At 33.8% G+C, this 19,232-nt stretch overlaps 2 protein-coding genes and 1 pseudogene across 3 annotated transcripts; all 3 read right to left on the bottom strand.

The window, feature by feature from the left end:
- Positions 1-1,882: 1,882 nt before the first annotated feature.
- LOC125810783 (geraniol 8-hydroxylase-like) lies at positions 1,883-3,909 on the bottom strand (annotated as a pseudogene).
- A 1,056-nt stretch (positions 3,910-4,965) lies between these two features.
- Positions 4,966-6,883, bottom strand: LOC125810781 (geraniol 8-hydroxylase-like). The gene is made up of 3 exons (XM_049490270.1): positions 6,444-6,883; positions 5,864-6,311; positions 4,966-5,568 (listed from the first exon to the last, which is right to left on the bottom strand). Exons 1-3 carry the CDS (start codon positions 6,881-6,883, stop codon positions 4,966-4,968), a joined length of 1,491 nt encoding a protein of 496 aa, XP_049346227.1.
- Positions 6,884-11,323: 4,440 nt separating this feature from the next.
- On the bottom strand, positions 11,324-18,967 carry LOC125810782 (geraniol 8-hydroxylase-like). 2 transcript variants are annotated; one of them, XM_049490272.1, is made up of 5 exons: positions 18,917-18,967; positions 17,277-17,619; positions 16,323-16,767; positions 16,125-16,184; positions 11,324-11,869 (listed from the first exon to the last, which is right to left on the bottom strand). In XM_049490272.1, the coding sequence occupies exons 2-5, from the start codon at positions 17,522-17,524 to the stop codon at positions 11,327-11,329; spliced, it is 1,296 nt and encodes a 431-aa protein (XP_049346229.1). In that variant the 5' UTR covers positions 17,525-17,619; positions 18,917-18,967; the 3' UTR covers positions 11,324-11,326. The 2 variants fall into 2 exon arrangements, with proteins under 2 accessions (XP_049346229.1, XP_049346228.1); XM_049490271.1 differs by lacking the exon at positions 18,917-18,967 and having other exon boundaries at positions 11,324-11,701; positions 15,957-16,184; positions 17,277-17,716.
- Positions 18,968-19,232: the final 265 nt, after the last annotated feature.

A 19,232-nucleotide genomic window follows, 5' to 3' on the forward strand; every position in this document is an offset into this window, starting at 1 on the left:
AATTAAAGTAAAGTAATAGTAAAATAGAGTAATGAATAGATATCATAATAACTCATAAAAAAAGAAGAAATAACAAAATGAGTTAATACTAATAGTAATGACTAAAGATGTTTCTAGAACTATTTAGTTTTTTTTGTTATCATTCTTGGTAAATTTTTGTTTGCATGAAGTTACATTTTTACCTTTGATCATCATTCACTTCATATATAGAAAGATGTTTTTAGAATTATTTATTTTTCTTGCTATCTCTTTACATTTTATTCTTGGTCGTCTTAAATGCAAAGATATCATCCTATTCATTTTTATTTGTAAAGTTACTTTTTAACATCTTTTTCTTTAATTTCAATCTAATATACTATATATTATTAATTTTATCACACTTATTTATTTTCAAGTATATTAATTAGAGCCAAAATAAAGGTGAAATTAATTAATTCATAATAATTTTTTATATTAAAAGTAGGCATTTTTGATAAGCATAATGAATAGAAAAATTATTAAGAATTAAATTAAAGTAATAGTAAATAGAGTAATGAATAGATATCACAATATCTCACAAAAGAAAAGAAAGTGAAGTAATAACAAAATAAGTTAATGGTAATAACAATAACTTATGATGTTTCTACAACTATTTAATTTTCTTGTTATCATTCTAGGTAGATTTTTGTTAGCATGAAATTACATTTTTACCCTTGATCATTATTCACTTCATATATAGAAAGATGTTTCTTGAATTATTTATTATCTTTCTTAATAGATTTTTGTTAGAATGAAATTACATTTTTCCCACTACACTCTTCTATATATTAGAAATATAATCCTTTCTCATACTTATATATTGACTATTTTTTTTATAATTTAAAATAAATAAATTGTTTAAAGTTTAAGAAAATTATTATTTATTGGGACTTTTCATATTTAAAAGAATAGTTTAATAGAAAATAGCTTTAATTTATCTCCTTAAATATTATTTTTTTAAAAAGAAACTGTCATATCCTGATAATTCACTTTATATGAAGTTATGAACCAAAGAGAGTACTATTATTTTTTGACCGGCCTATACAGCTTACGAACTTAGCTTCTTTTATTGAAAATTAATTAATCTGGGCATCCATAAATTTGAATATTACTCCCACCGTTGAGCTTAGCTTCTTCTTTTATTGAAAATCAATTAATTTGGGCATCCATAAATTTGAATATTACTCCCACCGTTTTAGATTTTGATTAGAATTTAAGAAAGTATAAAAAAAAAACTCTTAAATCTTATGGTTATAAAATAAAAATATATAAATATATCAAAATGTTATTTAATCTTGTGGTCTTAACATAGTAGAAAAATAGAATATAAAGAATTGACAAAAAAAAAAGAGATATTATTTTGAAACGGACAAAAAAAAGAAAGATAAAACAACATCCATTTGTGTCGCAACCACCCATTGTCAGTCACTTTTAATAGAGAGCACAATTTACTCCATACAAAATAGACTTTGAGTTTAACTCAACCGAAAAACTAACTCAGGACGATAGAATTGGTTAAGACCATTTAAGTATAACATCCCTTCTTCAACCGATGTGAGACTCCAACAAAAATGCTCCTAGAGCAAAATGGTGGAATGACGAATACCTTATATATCAGGCTTATTACTCTGTTTCTTATCCAAAAAAATTTCTCTAATTTATGTTCTTCATTACAATGTGAAATCATCAGACTAGCTATCCCTGAATGGGATTGAGTAAAATAAGTAGATATGAAGTAAGTTCATCAAACCAGCGTAATTGGATTGGCTATATATATGACCTTATTGTGTCAAATTGGTAAAACACTAGATTGTCAAGCTTTATTTGCAATTATGTTAATGATTATAGCTAGAGAGAAGAAAAAAGAGGACGAATTACATAGTTGAGATTCGAAATACCAGGGTAAGCTCGAGAAGTATTGCATTGGTAATTTGTAGTCGACGAACATTTATAGCGGAATAGGGACAGCTCGTAATGGATGCGACCTCGCTAGTGTAATGCCAAACTTTTCTTCTACATCCAAATCTTCTGGTGCAATATCACCTTCAGCTTTCCAATCAAATGAGTTCAACAATGAACCCAACATCACAGAAAGTGTCCGGGTTGCCAAAGGTAACCCCGGGCAAATTCTTCTACCGGCACCAAATGGAATGAGTTCAAAATCTTGGCCACGAACATCCATTTTCGAACTCCAAAATCTCTCTGGGTTAAATGTCAGAGGATCCTCCCATATAGCTGGATCACGGCCTATTGACCATACATGCACCAACACTTGAGAATCTTTCGGAACAAAATAGCCACATGCCTCAACGTCTTGATCTACCTTTCGGATCAAAAAGGGAACTGGTGGGTGTATCCGCAAAGTTTCTTTCACTATGCACTGCAAATATGGGAGACGGGCAACATCCGCTTCTTCTATTGCCTTGCCTTGGCCAATAACTTCAGCAAGTTCAGCTTTAGCTTTTTTCATTATGTATGGTTTTCTCATGACCTCTACCATTGCCCATTCTAATGTATTTGAAGTTGTATCGGTTCCTGCAGTGAATAGGTCCTGCAATATAACTACATCTAAGAGGATGCAAAAAATGGATAAATTGGAAATATCTACCTACAATATAATGTGATGCTTATATCATTATGCCAAAGAGGAAGGATAAATTAAAGTATAAATTATAGGAACCACATATTATAAGTACTAAATAATATCATATCCCTTCTAGTTTTCTATTTACCAAAAATTTCTTAAAAATGATGTTTGCGGGATACATAGCGTTGTGCACGGGATACATTAGGTTTGATACATTCCACATAGCGGGATACATAGCATTGTTGCAAGTACGTACCAGGCATAACCGTTCTATGTGATTTCTGTCGATTGCTTGAGCATCTTCTTCGCTGGTATTTAACAGAACGTCAGTGCTACCAGTAGTTGCTGATTTCCTCCTTGCCTCCAATCGTTCATCGATCAATCCCTCAATCTGCTGAAGCAACTTACCAAAATGCTTGCCTACTCTTCCCCTTATTCCTTGAGGATCAATTGTTTTAAACACGGGGAAATAATCAGCCAAATTGGGCTTACCAGCATCTTCCATGATGTTGGACACCACATCCTTGAATTCTTTACCTGAATTTGCATAAGGGTCCACAACATCCTTGGAAAATATGGTGTTCGAAAGTAAATTAATAGAGGTCTCGAAAGCAGCTTGTCCTATATTCACCGCCTCACCAGTTTCGCTAAACCCACGGCAATAAGCAATTAAATCTTGGATCTTTCCGGACCTAAGAACAGAGACGACAAAATCAATTTATTTTTAGTAACTCATTCAGTGTGTAACTCATCACACAATAAAATAACTGTATGGGTCAAACTCAAACATATAAAATCAGATTTGGAGATTGAACATTATATGAATTTGACCGAAGCAATAGTTCCAAAATTTGAGTCAACGAACCTGAGATGTTGATTGGCGTCAAGCCTGCTTCCGGAGAAGATATAGGAATTCAAGATTTTCCTAAGGCTTCTCCATCGATTAGCGACTGGTAGCCATACCACAGAGAATTGGTAGTGATTTAGGGCATAGATTGCATCCGGAATTGTTCTGCTAGAAAAGGCCAAATCTTGCTTTGTAAAACTTCCTTAGCAACCGTGGATGAAGATATAACCACTGTCGTTTTTTGGCCCAATCTGAGGCTGATTATTGGACCATACTTTTGGGCAAGTTTGTCAAGGGATTGGTGAGGTTGACCACCAAGTATGTTGTGAAGATTTCCAATCAAGGGCAGGGGATATGGTCCTGGTGGAAGGTTCTTGTTACATTTGTTGCTTATTGCAAACCAACCAATGCAAAGGACCAAAGTGCCGGCAAGTAGCAATCCACCTACATAATCCATTGTCTTCTTCGCTGAACTAGCTATTGCCTTTCTGCTCTCATTATTATAAGCCTCCCTTAAATTTAATGCACAAAATATCCCATTCCTTGGTTTGAATATCATTTAGAATTAAAATGTACTTATAATTTTTCAACATACAAAATATTATTTTATCATGGAATATAATTTAAATGAAGTAAAATATATGAAAAAGAAAAATTTAGGATTTTTCTGAAAACAAAATAAATTAAAATATGAAAAAAGTAAAAGTGAATAATTAAATTCACACAGTAAATAAGTGAAAGTTTTGAGAAATTGACATTTTGATTTAGCAGATGACATATCTGTTTGGGCGGGGCTAATTTTGATTCGGTCAGAAAAATCCTACTTTAGAGATAAGTGGGCAACTTCTTTTATTGTCAATAATATCTGGCAAGCTCGATTTTAGCTTTTATCATTATGCCTAATTTTCTCTCCTCTACCATTAATTATATTTTGCCACAACAAAGAGGTTAAGTGTATGTATAGTAATTGACCGGTAGCTCGACGTTCTCTATACGCAAGGAAAAAAAGAAAAAAGAGAAAACAGGACCTTCACGTGAGTCCATTTAATGCAAAAATAAGACAATTCACGCCTCATTGGGAATATGAATATATAATTCTCACTTCAACAACCTTCCTTTTAAAGATAACTAGTACTTTATTTAATGAATAACATAGCACGAGAAAATAAGAAACTTGTACATGATACAGATTCAAACTGTCTACATATATAATTAACGTGGAAGATGAGTTACCTCAACAAAAGAGCCTGGGAAGATTGGGAGAAAGCAAACGCTTCTTCAATCTAAATTCACTAACTACATATATAATGACAAGATCTTTAGACTTCTAAATATCGTAATAATATAAACTACTGAGTATACAAATGCAAAAGACAGTACCTACACTTATTTAAAAGAGGAGGAAAAAAAATATATTAGTGAGATAAACTAACTCAGGACTGAGGTACATGCAACTGTTCTTAAGTTTTGGGGTACAGTCTTTCACAATAATAACATTATTGCATGCGGACGTTTAAAGTGGAATGGGAACAGCTAGCAAAGGACGCAATCTGGCTAGTGTAATACCAAACTTTTCTTCTACATCCAAATCTTGTGCTGCAATATCGCCTTCAGCTTTCCAATCAAATGAATTCAACAACGAACCCAACATTGTACATAATTTCGCAATCGCCAAATTTAATCCCGGGCAAACTCTTCTACCAGCACCAAATGGAATGAGTTCAAAATCATGGCCACGAACGTCGATTTTCAAGTCCCAAAATCTTTCTGGCTTAAATGTCAGAGGATCCTCCCATGTAGCTGGATCATGACCTATTGACCATACGTGGACTAACACTTGAGAGTCTTTCGGAACAAAATAGCCACATGCCTCGACATCTTGATCGACCTTGCGAATCAAAAAGGGTACTGGAGGGTGCATCCGCAAGGTTTCTTTCACTATGCACTGCAAATAAGGGAGACGACCAATATCGGCCTCTTCGATTATCGTGCATTTGCCAATAACATCTGCAAGCTCGCTTTTAGCTTTATTCATTATGTATGGTTTTCTCATAACCTCTACCATTGCCCATTCTAATGTACTTGAAGTTGTATCCGTTCCCGCAACAAAAAGGTCCTGCAATATAAATAACTCTCAGTCGATGCAATAAGGTAGCAAATATATATGTAATTGATGGAAGAAAATAAAAGGAAGCTAATGAAGTATAACAGAGCACCAAATGTCTAATAAGAAGAGGGGAATTCAAGATTTTAGATTTAGGGTTCAACTTTTAGCTTTTTAGCACTAAATTTACAATTGAAATTACAGTTTCATAATTAATAGTTTCATGGGTCGAAAATAATTGTTCAAAAAGGTCTAATCGGCTGTGCATATTAGGAACTTAACCAAGGTAGAGAAGGTTCAAAGTTACCAGGCACAAGTGTTGTATATGATTTCTGTCAATTTCCTGCGGATCTTCTTCGCTAGTATTTAACATAACTTGGAGAAAATCTGTTCTACTGCCATTTGGTGATTTCCTCCTTTGCTCCAATCGTTCATCAACCAATCCCTTTATAATCTGGTGAAGCAACTTATCAAAATGCTTGCCTATGCGTCGCCTTATCCCTTGAGGATCAATCCTTTTCAAGAGGGGGAAATAATCGGCGAAATTGGGCTTACCAGATTCTTCCAAGACGTTCCAGACCACATCCTTAAATTCTTTACCTGAATTTGCATAAGGGTCCACTACATCCTTGGAAAAAATGGCATTGGAAAGTAGATTAATCATGGTTTCGAAAGCAGCTTGGCCTATATTCACTGACTCACCAGTTTGGCTACACTTGCGGCAATAACCAATTAAATCTTGCATCTTTTGGGACCTGACATCAAAGTGACAAAATCAATTTTTTCACATATTTGTTGACTTGATTCAAGGAGCTGAATTCAAAAGTTCAATATGAATCTAATTATCATTGTATATTATTTTGATCAAATTAAACCCACCCTTTTACCTGAGATGCTGAGTTGCGTCAAGCTTGTTGCTGGAGAAGAGATTAGAATTCAAAATCTTCCTTAGGCTTCTCCAGCGAGAAGCAACTGGTAGAAACACAACAGAGAACTGATGGTGATTGTGGGCACGGATTGCATCTGGAATTGTTCTGCTGGAGAAGGCCAAATCTTGTTTTTGTAAGACTTGTTTGGCCACGGCTGATGAAGATATTACCACTGTTGTTATTTGCCCCATTCTGAGGCTCATCATTGGCCCATATATTTGGGCAAGCCTAGCAAGTGACTTGTGAGGTTGATCGCCAATAATATTATGCAAATTTCCAATCAATGGAAGGGGAATTGGCCCTGGTGGAAGTTTTTTGTTACCTCTCTTGTTTATTGCTACCCATTGAAGCAAAGTCCAGGCAAGTAGTAATCCACCTACAATGACTACATAATCCATTGTTAATTAAATAACTAATTAAGAGTATGTACGTGCTAGCTTATATTTGTTACATTATGTAATGGTTATATATATACATGATTTTTTGTTTTACTAGAGTTGAAGTTTATTTTGGCTTCTAGCTTTGTGTTCTCATTTGATTATTTCAAAAGTTATTACTCCCTCCGTTTCAAAAAGATTGATCTGGTTTGACTTGACACGAAGTTTAAGAAATTAAAGAAGACTTTTGAATCTTATGGTCCTAAATTAAAGTTACGTCAAATGTACAAAATTGCCCTTAATCTTGTGGTTTTAAACATGCCACGTGAAAAACAAAAAGTAAAATGTTACCAAAAAAGGAAAGAGGTCATTTTTTTGAAACTGACTAAAAAGAAAAGGAGGTCATTCTTTGTGAAACGAAGGGAGTACTAAATATCCCTATTATCTGCCGGTTAATCCATTTAGTATTGTTATTAAACATAGGAAGGCCGTCTTTGTTTATTTTGACCCGTCCATATCTTGATTCGATCCACCCGTTCGTCACTCCTTGCAATTGAGGAGAATTCGCATCAGGCTCTGCGCAATCACCATTAACGGAACCTAATTTGTTCTTCATGGAGAGGGATCACATGCGCGATATCCCATTCCATCAAAAGGAACAAGAACAAGCATTAATCCAGAGCAGTCTAACAGCGCCGTCTCAACAAGTTTGGGGCCTAAAGCCAAACTTCATAGAAACCTTATTTCTTAGTTGTCATATGTAAATTAAATAACTATAAAATACTCAATGTAATCACGAGAGAAGTCTCGAGAAGGTATGATATATGCAAATCGTATGAATTAAGAATGTAAACAAATTAAAAAAAATAAGATCAATTTAATAAAATAAAATATGTTGTAAGTCAATATGAGCTAAGTAAAATAAAATTGAAGGAGTACGTAAAATAAAATAAAAAATGGCGTGTTTGTGAAAAGAACCTCAAAGACTTACGTGATACATCACTTGAACTTCTAAGTTGGTTGTTGTTTGACTGAGTTGCTTGTGTTGGTATTTGGACGCTTTGTGTTTCACGTTTGAGATAAAAGTATCTGTGCAACTATTTTAGGTTGGTGGGTATTTCAATCCAAAGTGTATTTCATTAATCACACTCCCTCTGTCCAATATTAGCTAATTATCTTACTAAAAATAGTTGTTTTATATTAGTTGTCTACCTTACTAAATTAAGTAAATATTAATTAAATTATTCCTATATTACCCTTGCAATTACTATTCATTTTGAAAGTGTCCACATTTATTTGTAAAATTCCTAAGAATTTTTTAAAGAATGAATTAGTAAAATTATCTTCTTATTTATGATTTCTTATTATGTGTATAACGAAAAGTGATGAACTAATATGGGACGAAGAAGAGAGTAATAAGTCATTTCCGTACAAATATGTAAACCAGGAAAATTTAAAAGGTAGCGCGAATCTATCACTTTTCATACAAATCTCTCATGAGTTAAAAAAAAAAAAAAAAAAAGGTAAACAAAGGATCCTTTGAGTCCTTTGATCTTGGCTTCCCTGAAGGCAATTGATGAGAAATTGTAAAAATGACCTGTCGACGTCTAAAAATATTCATCCTTTCTGCCCAGAAATGTGTTACTCATTTTCATAGTCAAAGTCAGAAAACTGCCCTCCAATTCTATTTTCATTGCAAAAATGTGTTCAAACTTCAGACAAAAGCATGAACAAAGAACAGCTAACGAACACGAACATGATGAATTAATGAGAATCGTGAAACTTAAACTATCTAAGATCATTTAGTTCTGGCTGGCTTTAGGATCATGAAAAATATGCCAGATTTTACAATAGAATTTCCCTTATCCAACAATACTTGTCCACTATTGATTTTGCACATTTTTTAAGAAACTATAAATAGAATGATAGTTTTAGCATATCACCCTTTAAATATAGTAAATACAATGTATTGAAAAAAATGTAATAGGAAAATAACTATAATTATGTAAAGTATTAGTAGTAATTAAATTTAGATTTTCAAAATATTATTCATAGGACGTGTGCGTTCTTAAATTATTTCTTCACTTCATTTCATCTTCTTTCTGACTTTTAGCACCCAAAATCAAGTCATTTGTTAACAAAAACCTTTCTTTTATTTTTTTAATCAAGATTAATTTTGTTTGCAAATTCAAAACTTGATGGGCCGGGGCCTGTTATGGATCTAGCGCCCCCTACCTAGAAAACGGTGAAACAAGTGAACTATACCCCGATCTCATCTCCAAAGATAGGTAGAGAAAGCAGACAATCTGAATTATTCGCTGATTATAATTATGTAACCTGTGTCAATTGTCATGTTGGCTTATTCAATAATAACATTATTACTTGCTCAATTTGGAGCCGACGTTTGAAGTGGAATAGGAACAGCTAGCAAAGGACGTGATCTCGCCAGTGTAATACCAAACTTTTCTTCTGTTGGATTTTAAAAGGTGTGAATGAAAAATGAAGAGTTGCGACTTTTATAAAGAGTTGTGACTTTGATGAAAAGTTGGAACTATTATGAAAAGTTGTGACTTTAATCAAAAGTTGTGACTTTGATGAAAAGTTGGAACTATTATGAAAAGTTGTGACTTTAATCAAAAGTTGTGACTTTGATGAAAAGTTATGACTTTTATGAAAGGTGGTGACCTTTCCGAAAGATTGTGACTTTTCAAAGGTTTGTGACCTTTTCGGTAAGGCACAATAAGAACATTTTCACACTACCCTCTGTTTTCTATAAATTGAGGAATTTTCTCTCATTTTAATAGAACCAATTTCTGGACTTCTTATTCTACTACTAAATCTAATATTCTAAGTGTATTTTATTGCCGTTGAGTGGCTCGCTGACACCAACATTTTGGATATCAATACACTGGTAATTGAGATCATTCTATCCTGGGAGGACATATTCCAAATCAAACCTCGGATACTAAAGGGTAATAATTTCCTTAAGGGGACACTGTGCATTCAGTGGTCTTGATCTTCTTTCTGTTTTTTCAGATTCTGGTATGTGTTACAAATTTTAGATTTGTGAATTAATTTATGTTCTTTTGTTCCTCACTGGTTCATTAAACTTTGGTAACTTCGTATTTCTGCAAAGTTTGTTGGAATCAGTAAGATTCTTTAAACACAGATTGACAACAATTTAAGAAAAAATATTTCGTATATTTTTTCTAATCTGTTTCTGATTTTAGTTTCTCTACTAGTTTTAATTTTCTAGTTGTGAAAATATTCTTAAACTTTATTGTGTCTTACCAAGTTCTTCAAAGTTTTGTTTTAAGTATCTTAGAAATACAAGATGAACAACATCTTCTGCATCCAAATCTTCTGGTACAATATCGCCTTCAACTTTCCAATCAAATGAATTCAACAATGAACCCAACATCACAGAAAGGGTCCTGGATGCCAAAGGTAACCCTAGACAAATTCTTCTACCAGCACCAAATGGAATGAGTTCAAAATCTTGGCCACGAACGTCCATTTTCGAACCCCAAAATCTCTCAGGCTTAAATGCCAGAGGATCCTCCCAAATAGCTGGATCACGGCCTATTGGTCATATGTGCACTAACACTCAAGAGTCTTTTGGAATAAAATAGCCACACGCCTCGACGTCTTGATCTACCTTTCGGATCAAAAGGGGAACTGGTGGTGCATTCGCAAGGTTTCTTTCACTATGCACTGCAAATAAGGGAGACGGGCAACGTCGGCTTCTTCGATTATCATGCATTTGCCAATAACATCTGCAAGCTCGGTTTAAGCTAATTGAATCCGTTTTGTGTGATTAATTTGGCAGTCACTTTATAGAGGAATCGCGTGAACCTGTTTCTCTTGTTTAGCAAAAAATAAAATAAAGAGGAATCACTCATTAAATCTTTTTCATGAATGTGGACTTTATATTGCAAATTATCAAGATGAGCTTGTGAATTAATCATCAAAGATGTTAATCTTAGGTTCTGAAGTTGATGACGGTGTTGTTGCCAAGAACAGAGTGAGAAAAAGTAGAGTAGAAATGATAGCCAAAGAGGTTAAGACAGAATCTCCACATCAAAAAGTATGTTTTTTTTTTCTCTATTTATAAATACTGTTCGTGGGTCTCTTCTCCGGAGGTTTTCATTTGTTTATTATGGAGGAGTGGTCTATGTACCTGACAGATTATTTTTAATATCAAAATACTATAGAATTTTGGTTCTTTAGGTTGCGGGAGAAAAAACAAATCATGTCATGTTAATTAACTCGTTGCAGTTTCTCAGGCATCCAGAAATTGAAGATTTTGCATATAAAAGTGACAATATTTATGCTCAAGAGTAATCCGATGTATAGGGAGTACTTTATTATGTCAAACTGATTATAGAAAGAGGAAGAGAATTACATAGTTGAGATCGGAAATGTCTGTAGAGAAAGCAGACAAATCTAAATTATTCGCTACGTTTAAAGAGGAATAGGAACAGCTAGCAAAGGACGCAATCTGGCTAGTGAAACCCCAAACTTCTCTTCTACATCTAAATCTTCTGGTGCAATATCGCCTTCAGCTTTCCAATCAAATGAATTCAACAATGAACCCAGCATAATGGAAAGTGTCCTCATTGCCAAAGGTATCCCTGGACAAATTCTTCTACCACCACCAAATGGAATGATTTCAAAATCTTGACCACGAACATCTATTTTTGAATCCCAAAATCTCTCTGGCTTAAATGTCAAAGGATCATCCCAGTTAGCTGGGTCACGGCCTATTGACAATACGTGCACTAACACTTGAGAGTCTTTCGGAACAAAATATCCACACGCCTCAACATCTTGATCTACCTTGCTAAGCAAAATGGGTACTGGTGGGTGCAACCGCAAGGTTTCTTTCGCTATGCACTGCAAATAAGGGAGATGGGCAACGCTGGCTTCTACTATTGCCTTGCCTTGCCCAATAACTTCAGCAAGTTCAGCTTTAGCTTTTCTCATTATGTATGGCTTTCTCATGACCTCTACCATTGCCCATTCAAATGTATTCGAAGTTGTATCCGTTCCCGCAATGAAAAGGTCGTGCAATATATATAACTAAATCTAAGGGATGCCAAAAATTGATAAATTGGAAATCTCTACTTACAATGTGATAGTACTTACATCATTATGTAACTATTATAGTACCTATTTTCTTTATAAATTAGCTATCTCTTATATGTAATGGATTCTTAGGCAGTAAATAATGTGTATACTTTTTAACATAAATAGAACAATGTGCAGGGCATGCGACAATAGATCTTCCCCTAATATCTGTTACACAATATATGATGAATACATCTCTACAATTTGGCCAAAGAGGAAGGATAAATTAAATCCAGTAACATACACACACACTGTAATTAACAAAAGTCGAATGCATAACCTACCAGGCATAACCGTTCTATGTGATTTCTGTGGATTGCCTGAGGATCTTCTTTGCTGGTATTTATCAGAATGTCAAGAACGTCAGTGCTACCAATAGTTGCCGATTTCCTCCTTGCCTCCAATCGTTCATCAATCAGTCCCTGAATCTGCTGAAGCAACTTACCAAAATGCTTTCCTATTCTTCGTCTTATTCCTTGGGGATCAATCGTTTTAAACACGGAAAAAAAATCAGCCAAATTGGGCTTACCAGCTTCTACCGACCGAGATGTTCCACACCACATCCTTGAATTCTTCTGCATAAAGGTCCACAACATCCTTGGAAAAAATGGTATTGGAAAGTAAATTCATGTCAGTCTCGAAAGCAGCTTGGCCTATATTCACTGCCTCACCAGTTTCACTACATCTACGGCAATAAGCAATGAAATCTCAGATCTTTCCGGACCTAAAAAGAGTTAGTTACTCATTCAGTATGTAACTCATCACACAATAGAATAACTGTATGGGTCAAAATGCAAGTCAAACTGAAACATATAAAATCAGATTTGGATATTGAAAATTATATGACTTTGACCCAAGCTAACTTTGGTCAGATCAAATAACCCATTTGGCACGCTACTGCTACCTGAGATGTTGATTTGCGTCAAATATTGATACAGGAATTCAATATTTTCCTTAGGCTTTTCCATTGATCAGCGACTGAACCAAAGTCCAGGCTAGTAGCAATCCACCTACAATCACTACAAAATCCATTGGCCGGTTTCTTCGCTGAACAAGCTATTGCATTAGTTACTGCTCACTTGGTCTTGCTTTCTGCGTTCATTATTATAAAGTCACTGCTTCCCTTAATTTTAATGTAGTAAATCCGTTGGGAAAATATTTACTAACGCTGTTTCAAATGTTGCTTGATTTGATAAAGAAAGATTTTTGAAAGTTATGATATAAAATAAGTTGCAAAATTTTATATGATCATAAATTTGAATAAAATAGTCATTTAAAAATTAAACTATTAGTAAATATAAAAAATTATTATTCTATTTGAGTTAACTATAAAAAAGGAGGAAAAAAAAGAGTGTGTCACAGATGAGATAAGATTTACAATTCAATATCTATTTAATGAATGCATCTCTGTCTTCGGCTGACGATGACCGATTAATAATTCGGGTAAAAAGATACTCCCACTAAGCAGTTCTTAACAATATCTCTGTCTTCGGCTGACGATGACCGATTAATAATTCGGTCATACAATTTGTTATTACTTAATAAATATATTTGGTAAACATCTTAAGTTTTCAAATCTAATATTTAGAAAATATTTGGAAATTTTTAATAATTTTTAAATTACCCTATACTTTTATACTTTCTTTTGCCCAGCGAATATCTATTATTATTTTTGTATATTTTTTAAGAAACTATAAATAAAAGTGTAATTTTACTATATCAATTATCACCCTTTGAATAAACAATGTTTTAAAAAATGTAATAGAAAAATGGAGTTTTTGGCCAAAAACATCCTTAAACTATACCCCAAATTTAAGTTACATCCTAAAAATATATTTTTTGGCAAAAAACATCCTCTAAGTATTTGAAAGTTAACAATATTAATCCTTATGTAAGATATCGTCAAAAAACTAAGGGATCCTACAAAAATATGAGCAGTTCACGTGACTATCAACGAAAGTTTTCTTCGTAATTTCATTACCTACTATAAGAAGTTTCTGAAAAATATATTAGAAATCTTAGACACCATTGCTTATTGAAACAAAAAATGTTTAGAAGGTCATGTGAGGAAAATACATGATCTGCTCTTTTTCTCATTTAGTAACGGAAAGAAGTTGGGCTTAATTACCTTTACTTTTTTCAAAGTCAAACTGTATTTAGATCAATAATTTTTTGGGTCAATCTGATATGGAAGTGATCAAAATATTGATTATGTCCCGCATTTGAGTTTCATTCTACATTATTGGAAGCAAAAGTCTCCAACAAACGTTGCTTCTAGCATATTTAATTGAGAAGAAACATATTTCAACTAATAATTTTTTTAATATCAAATTACATGAAAAATAAATGAAAAAAACGTCAAATTAAATTTTTTTGCATAATGCTAAACTCAATTACCAAAAAAGTTCACAATAGTATTTTTGGCGTATCTAAGAATAATAATTATGAAGGGATGAACTTATTTTTATGGGATCTATTAGTTTTCTGATAAATTCAAGTAGAAGGATGAAAATTGTTTACTTTTAAATAGTTGAAGGATGTTTTCTGCTAGGAAAGATACTTTAAGGATGTAGTTTAAGTTTGGGGTATAGTTTAAGAATGATTTTGGCCGAGAACTCTACAAAAATGACTAAAATTAATTATAAGAATAAATTAAAAACTAAATAAAGAATTATCTATTAATTTCATAAAGTAAACTAATTTAATCGATTTTAAATTATCAAAATCAAACCAAATCAAAATATAATATATATTTATCGATTTGATTTAGTTCGGTTATTAACCATACATAAAAATAAAAATAAAAGAAACAATTCATTCAAAAGTAAAAAAGTGACAACAATCCATTCAAATAAATAACTGACATTACATATGTTTCGATCACTTAATTTACTATGAATAAAGCTTCAAAATTCTCTATTTTCTCCTAGAAGAAAGAGACAATGACATTTTCAATCTCATAAAGAATTGTCAGACACTCATATACATGAAAATGATGAAATCAGCAAGATAAATGCTCTTACCTGGGGCATTTTTGCTTTCATAAATAAATTATAAATACATTTTGATGAAAATATATAGAAGATCTTTAAAATTGTTTATAAAAATAATATATTATGTATGTACTATAATAATAAGTTTGATGTATATAATTTGTCGGTTTCGTTCGGTTGTTTCTTTGTTTTTTTTCCGAACAAAATCATAAACAAATCAAATACTATTGATTTTAAAAAATCTAAATTCAAACTAAACCAAACCCAAATAAAATCGATTTGATTCTATTTTTTTATTTAAATCAATTTTTATCCAAATCATGAACACTCCTACTCGGAAGATTGGGAGAAATCAAACGCTTCTTCAATCTAAATTCACTAACTACATATATTATGGGAAGATCTTTAGACTTCTAAATACCATAATAATATATAACTCCTGTCAATCATTAAAAATTACTCCAAAAAAGAGTATACAAATGCAAAAGACAATAGTACCCTTATTTAAAAGAGAGAAGAATGCAACAATAATAACATTTGGAGGGAAAAAAAATTCTAAACTACTTCACAATAATAACATTATTACATGCCTAAGTTTAAAGCGAAATAGGTATAGCTCGTAAAGGACGTGCTCTCGCTAGTGTAAGACCAAACTTTTCTTCTACATCCAAATCTTCGGCTGCAATATCGCCTTCAGCTTTCCAATCAAATGAATTCAACAACGAACCCAACATTGTACATAGTTTCGCTGTCGCCAAAGTTGATCCCGGGCAAATTCTTCTACCAGCACCAAATGGAATGAGTTCAAAATCTTGGCCACGAACATCCATTTTCAAATCCCAAAATCTCTCAGGCTTAAATGTCAGAGGATCCTCCCATGTAGCTGGATCACGACCTATTGACCATACGTTCACTAACACCTGAGAGTTTTTCGGGACAAAATAGCCACACGCCTCGACTTCCTGATCGACCTTGCGAATCAAAAAGGGTACTGGAGGGTGCATCCGCAAGGTTTCTTTCACTATGCACTGCAAATAAGGGAGACGACCAATATCGCCTTCTTCGATTATCTTGCCTTTGCCAATAACATCTGCAAACTCGCTTTTAGCTTTATTCATTATGTATGGTTTTCTCATGACCTCTACCATTGCCCATTCTAATGTACTTGAAGTTGTATCCGTTCCCGCAATAAAAAGGTCCTGCAATATAATTAATAATTCTCAGGGATGCAATAAGGAAGCAAGTATGTAAATTGTAATGAAGCATAACAGAGCACTGGTGGAAAATAATTGGTCAAAAGGTCTATCCGGCTGTGCAAATAAAAAGTTCAAAATTACCAGGCACAAGTGTTCTATATGATTTCTGTCGAATGCCTGTGGATCTTCTTCGCTAGTATTTAACATAACTTCAAGAAAATCTGTTCTACAGCCATTTGGCGATTGCCTCCTTTGCTCCAATCGCTCATCGATCAATCCCCCAATCAGCTGTAGCAACTTATCAGAATGCTTGCCTATGCGTCGCCTTATCCCTTGAGGATCAATCCTTTTCAAGAGGGGGAAATAATCGGCGAAATTGGGCTTACCAGATTCTTCCATGACGTCCCAGACTACATCCTTAAATTCTTTACCTGAATTTCCATAAGGGTCCACTACATCCTTGGAAAAAAAGGTATTGGAAAGTAAATTAAGCATGGTCTCGAAAGCAGCTTGGCCTATATTCACTGACTCGCCAGTTTGGCTACACTTGCCGCAATAAGTAATAAAATCTTGCATCTTTTGGGACCTGATCGACATACATTACAAGTGACAAAATCAATTTACGCTACTAGTATGGTGAGTAATCACATGTTTGTTGCCTTTGACTCAAGGAGTTACCGCTTTACATGAACCCAACAATTTTTGTTCAGACTTTGTTAATGCATTAAGAAGTCTACCAAATATTTAAATATGAACTCAATAATCCTTATATATAAACTTGATTTTTCTGTAGGAATCCATATATATACTTCAAATTTTGGATCCGTCTCTCTTATCCAAGGGTTGCAACACAAACTCAAACATATAAAATCAAATTTGGAGACTATAGGATATATAATTTGGGAGAATTTAAGCTTCTAATATAGGAAAAAATGCATTTTTTTAATAAAGTAAGATAAAAAAGCATGGCAGGTTATGTCATTTTGGTCGGATTATGTTATGACCCGTTATTTGACTAACCGATATACTGTATATTTTTTGCCCCAACCCAAATAAATTTTGATCAAATTAAACCCACCCATATCCGACCTTTACCTGAGATGCTGAGTTGCGTCAAGCTTGTTGCCACAGAAGAGATTAGAATTCAAGATTTTCCTCATACTTCTCCATAGAGAGCAAACAGGTAGAAACACAACAGAGAGGTGATGGTGATTATTGGTACGGATTGCATCTGGAATTGTTCTGCTGGAGAAGGACAAATCTTGTTTTTGTAAGACTTGTTTTGCCACGGCTGATGAAGATATTACCACTGTCGTTATTTGCCCCATCCTGAGGCCCATCATTGGGCCATATTTTTGGGCAAGCCTGGCAAGTGACTTGTGAGGCTGATCGCCAAGAATATTATGCAAATTTCCAATCAATGGAAGGGGAATTGGCCCTGGTGGAAGGTTTTTGTTACCTCTCTTGCTTATTGCTACCCATTGAAGCAAAGTCCAGGCAAGTAGTAATCCACCTACAATGACTACATAATCCATTGTCAGTATTATATTATCTAGTGGTTATGGTTATATATATACTGCATCATCCATTTCTCCTAAATGTTTATCACGCCCAACCTCTGGGCCCTGTTGGGTACTGTTTTTCCGAAGTTGGAAAAACAAACTAGTACCATCATTTACGGCCGACAAAATAATTTGAGAATACAAGTAACGACCCATTACATATCTTGACTTTTTAAAATTGGATATCCATATTATCAAAATACATATTTGTTGCTTGTTATTTTACATGATTTCTTGCTTTCTGAGAGTTTAAGTTTATTCTGTTTTTTAGCTTGTGTTCGTTTATTTATGAAAACACCACATTATCCGTCTCTTAATCCATTTATTATCTGTGTTATTATAGGCGGATCGAATATTTTATCCATTTTTGTTTAACCTATTCCAACCGACCCGTCCATATTTGATCCCTACTATCATCCCGTCAACAATTAATTCCTTTTTATGGAAACTGCCGAGAAGCTCTCTGGAAGTCAAGAAGAACTGCTAGCACCGTTGTGTTCCCTGCATGCACCTTGAGGTTTAGGGTTGTTGTAGTACGTACTACTCCCTCCGTTTCAAAAAGAATGACCTCCTTTCCTTTTTAGTCTGTTTCAAAAAGAATGATATCTTTCCTTTTTTGGTAACATTTTAATTTCAGCTTTCCACGTAACATGTTTAAAGCCACAAGATTGAAGGGCAGTTTAGTACATTTGACATAACTTTAATTTAGGACCACAAGATTCAAAAGTCTTCTTTATTTTCTAAAACTTTGTGCCAAGTCAAACCAAGTCACTCTTTGTGAAACGGAGAGAGTACTACTTTTCAATTGTAACAACTTTTGCTTTGTCGTTTCCTTTCTGTTTAACAAATTGTACTACATAGGCTTTAAGTCATGTAGGGTTAATATCACCAATCTTGTCAATGTCATGTAGGGTTAATTTTCTGCAACCTACTCGATCGATTTTATATACATCCAAACACAAAGATGAAATCTGGAAAATGTCTACATTCTCACAAGAGCAGAAAATATCTCAGATTCCAAAAATTGAAATCAAATCAATCCTTAAATCCTCTTATAGAGATTGATGCTAGCTGCCAGCGGTTAGCTTTAGCACATATATTTTAACTAACTTCTAACGTACACATAATCACCTCCTAACAGTAATTAACAGCTAAATGGAGATTACCACTAACTGTTTTATTCTAACTGCTTTGCAGATTCTGCTAACTCTAAAACCTTTGACCCCTTGGCTTCCCTGGAGGCACTTGATGAGAAATTGTAAAAAAAACACCTGTCGACATCTAAGAACATTCATCCTTTCAGTCCAGAAATGTGTTACACATATCCATAGTCAAAGTCAGAAAACTCGCCTCCAAAGTTGCAGTCAAGAATGCTAGTACTGGATTCACATCCAAGCCATATTTTGCTCTAATGAGTCCAGAGATATCGTCCCTTTGAAGTTGCAGTCATTTTCAACTAACCGATGTCAACTTGGCATGTGGAGTACGA

Source organism: Solanum verrucosum, unplaced genomic scaffold (genome assembly GCF_900185275.1).
Source record: "Solanum verrucosum unplaced genomic scaffold, falcon-dt-bn FXZP01000032.1, whole genome shotgun sequence".
Lineage (NCBI taxonomy): Eukaryota > Viridiplantae > Streptophyta > Magnoliopsida > Solanales > Solanaceae > Solanum > Solanum verrucosum.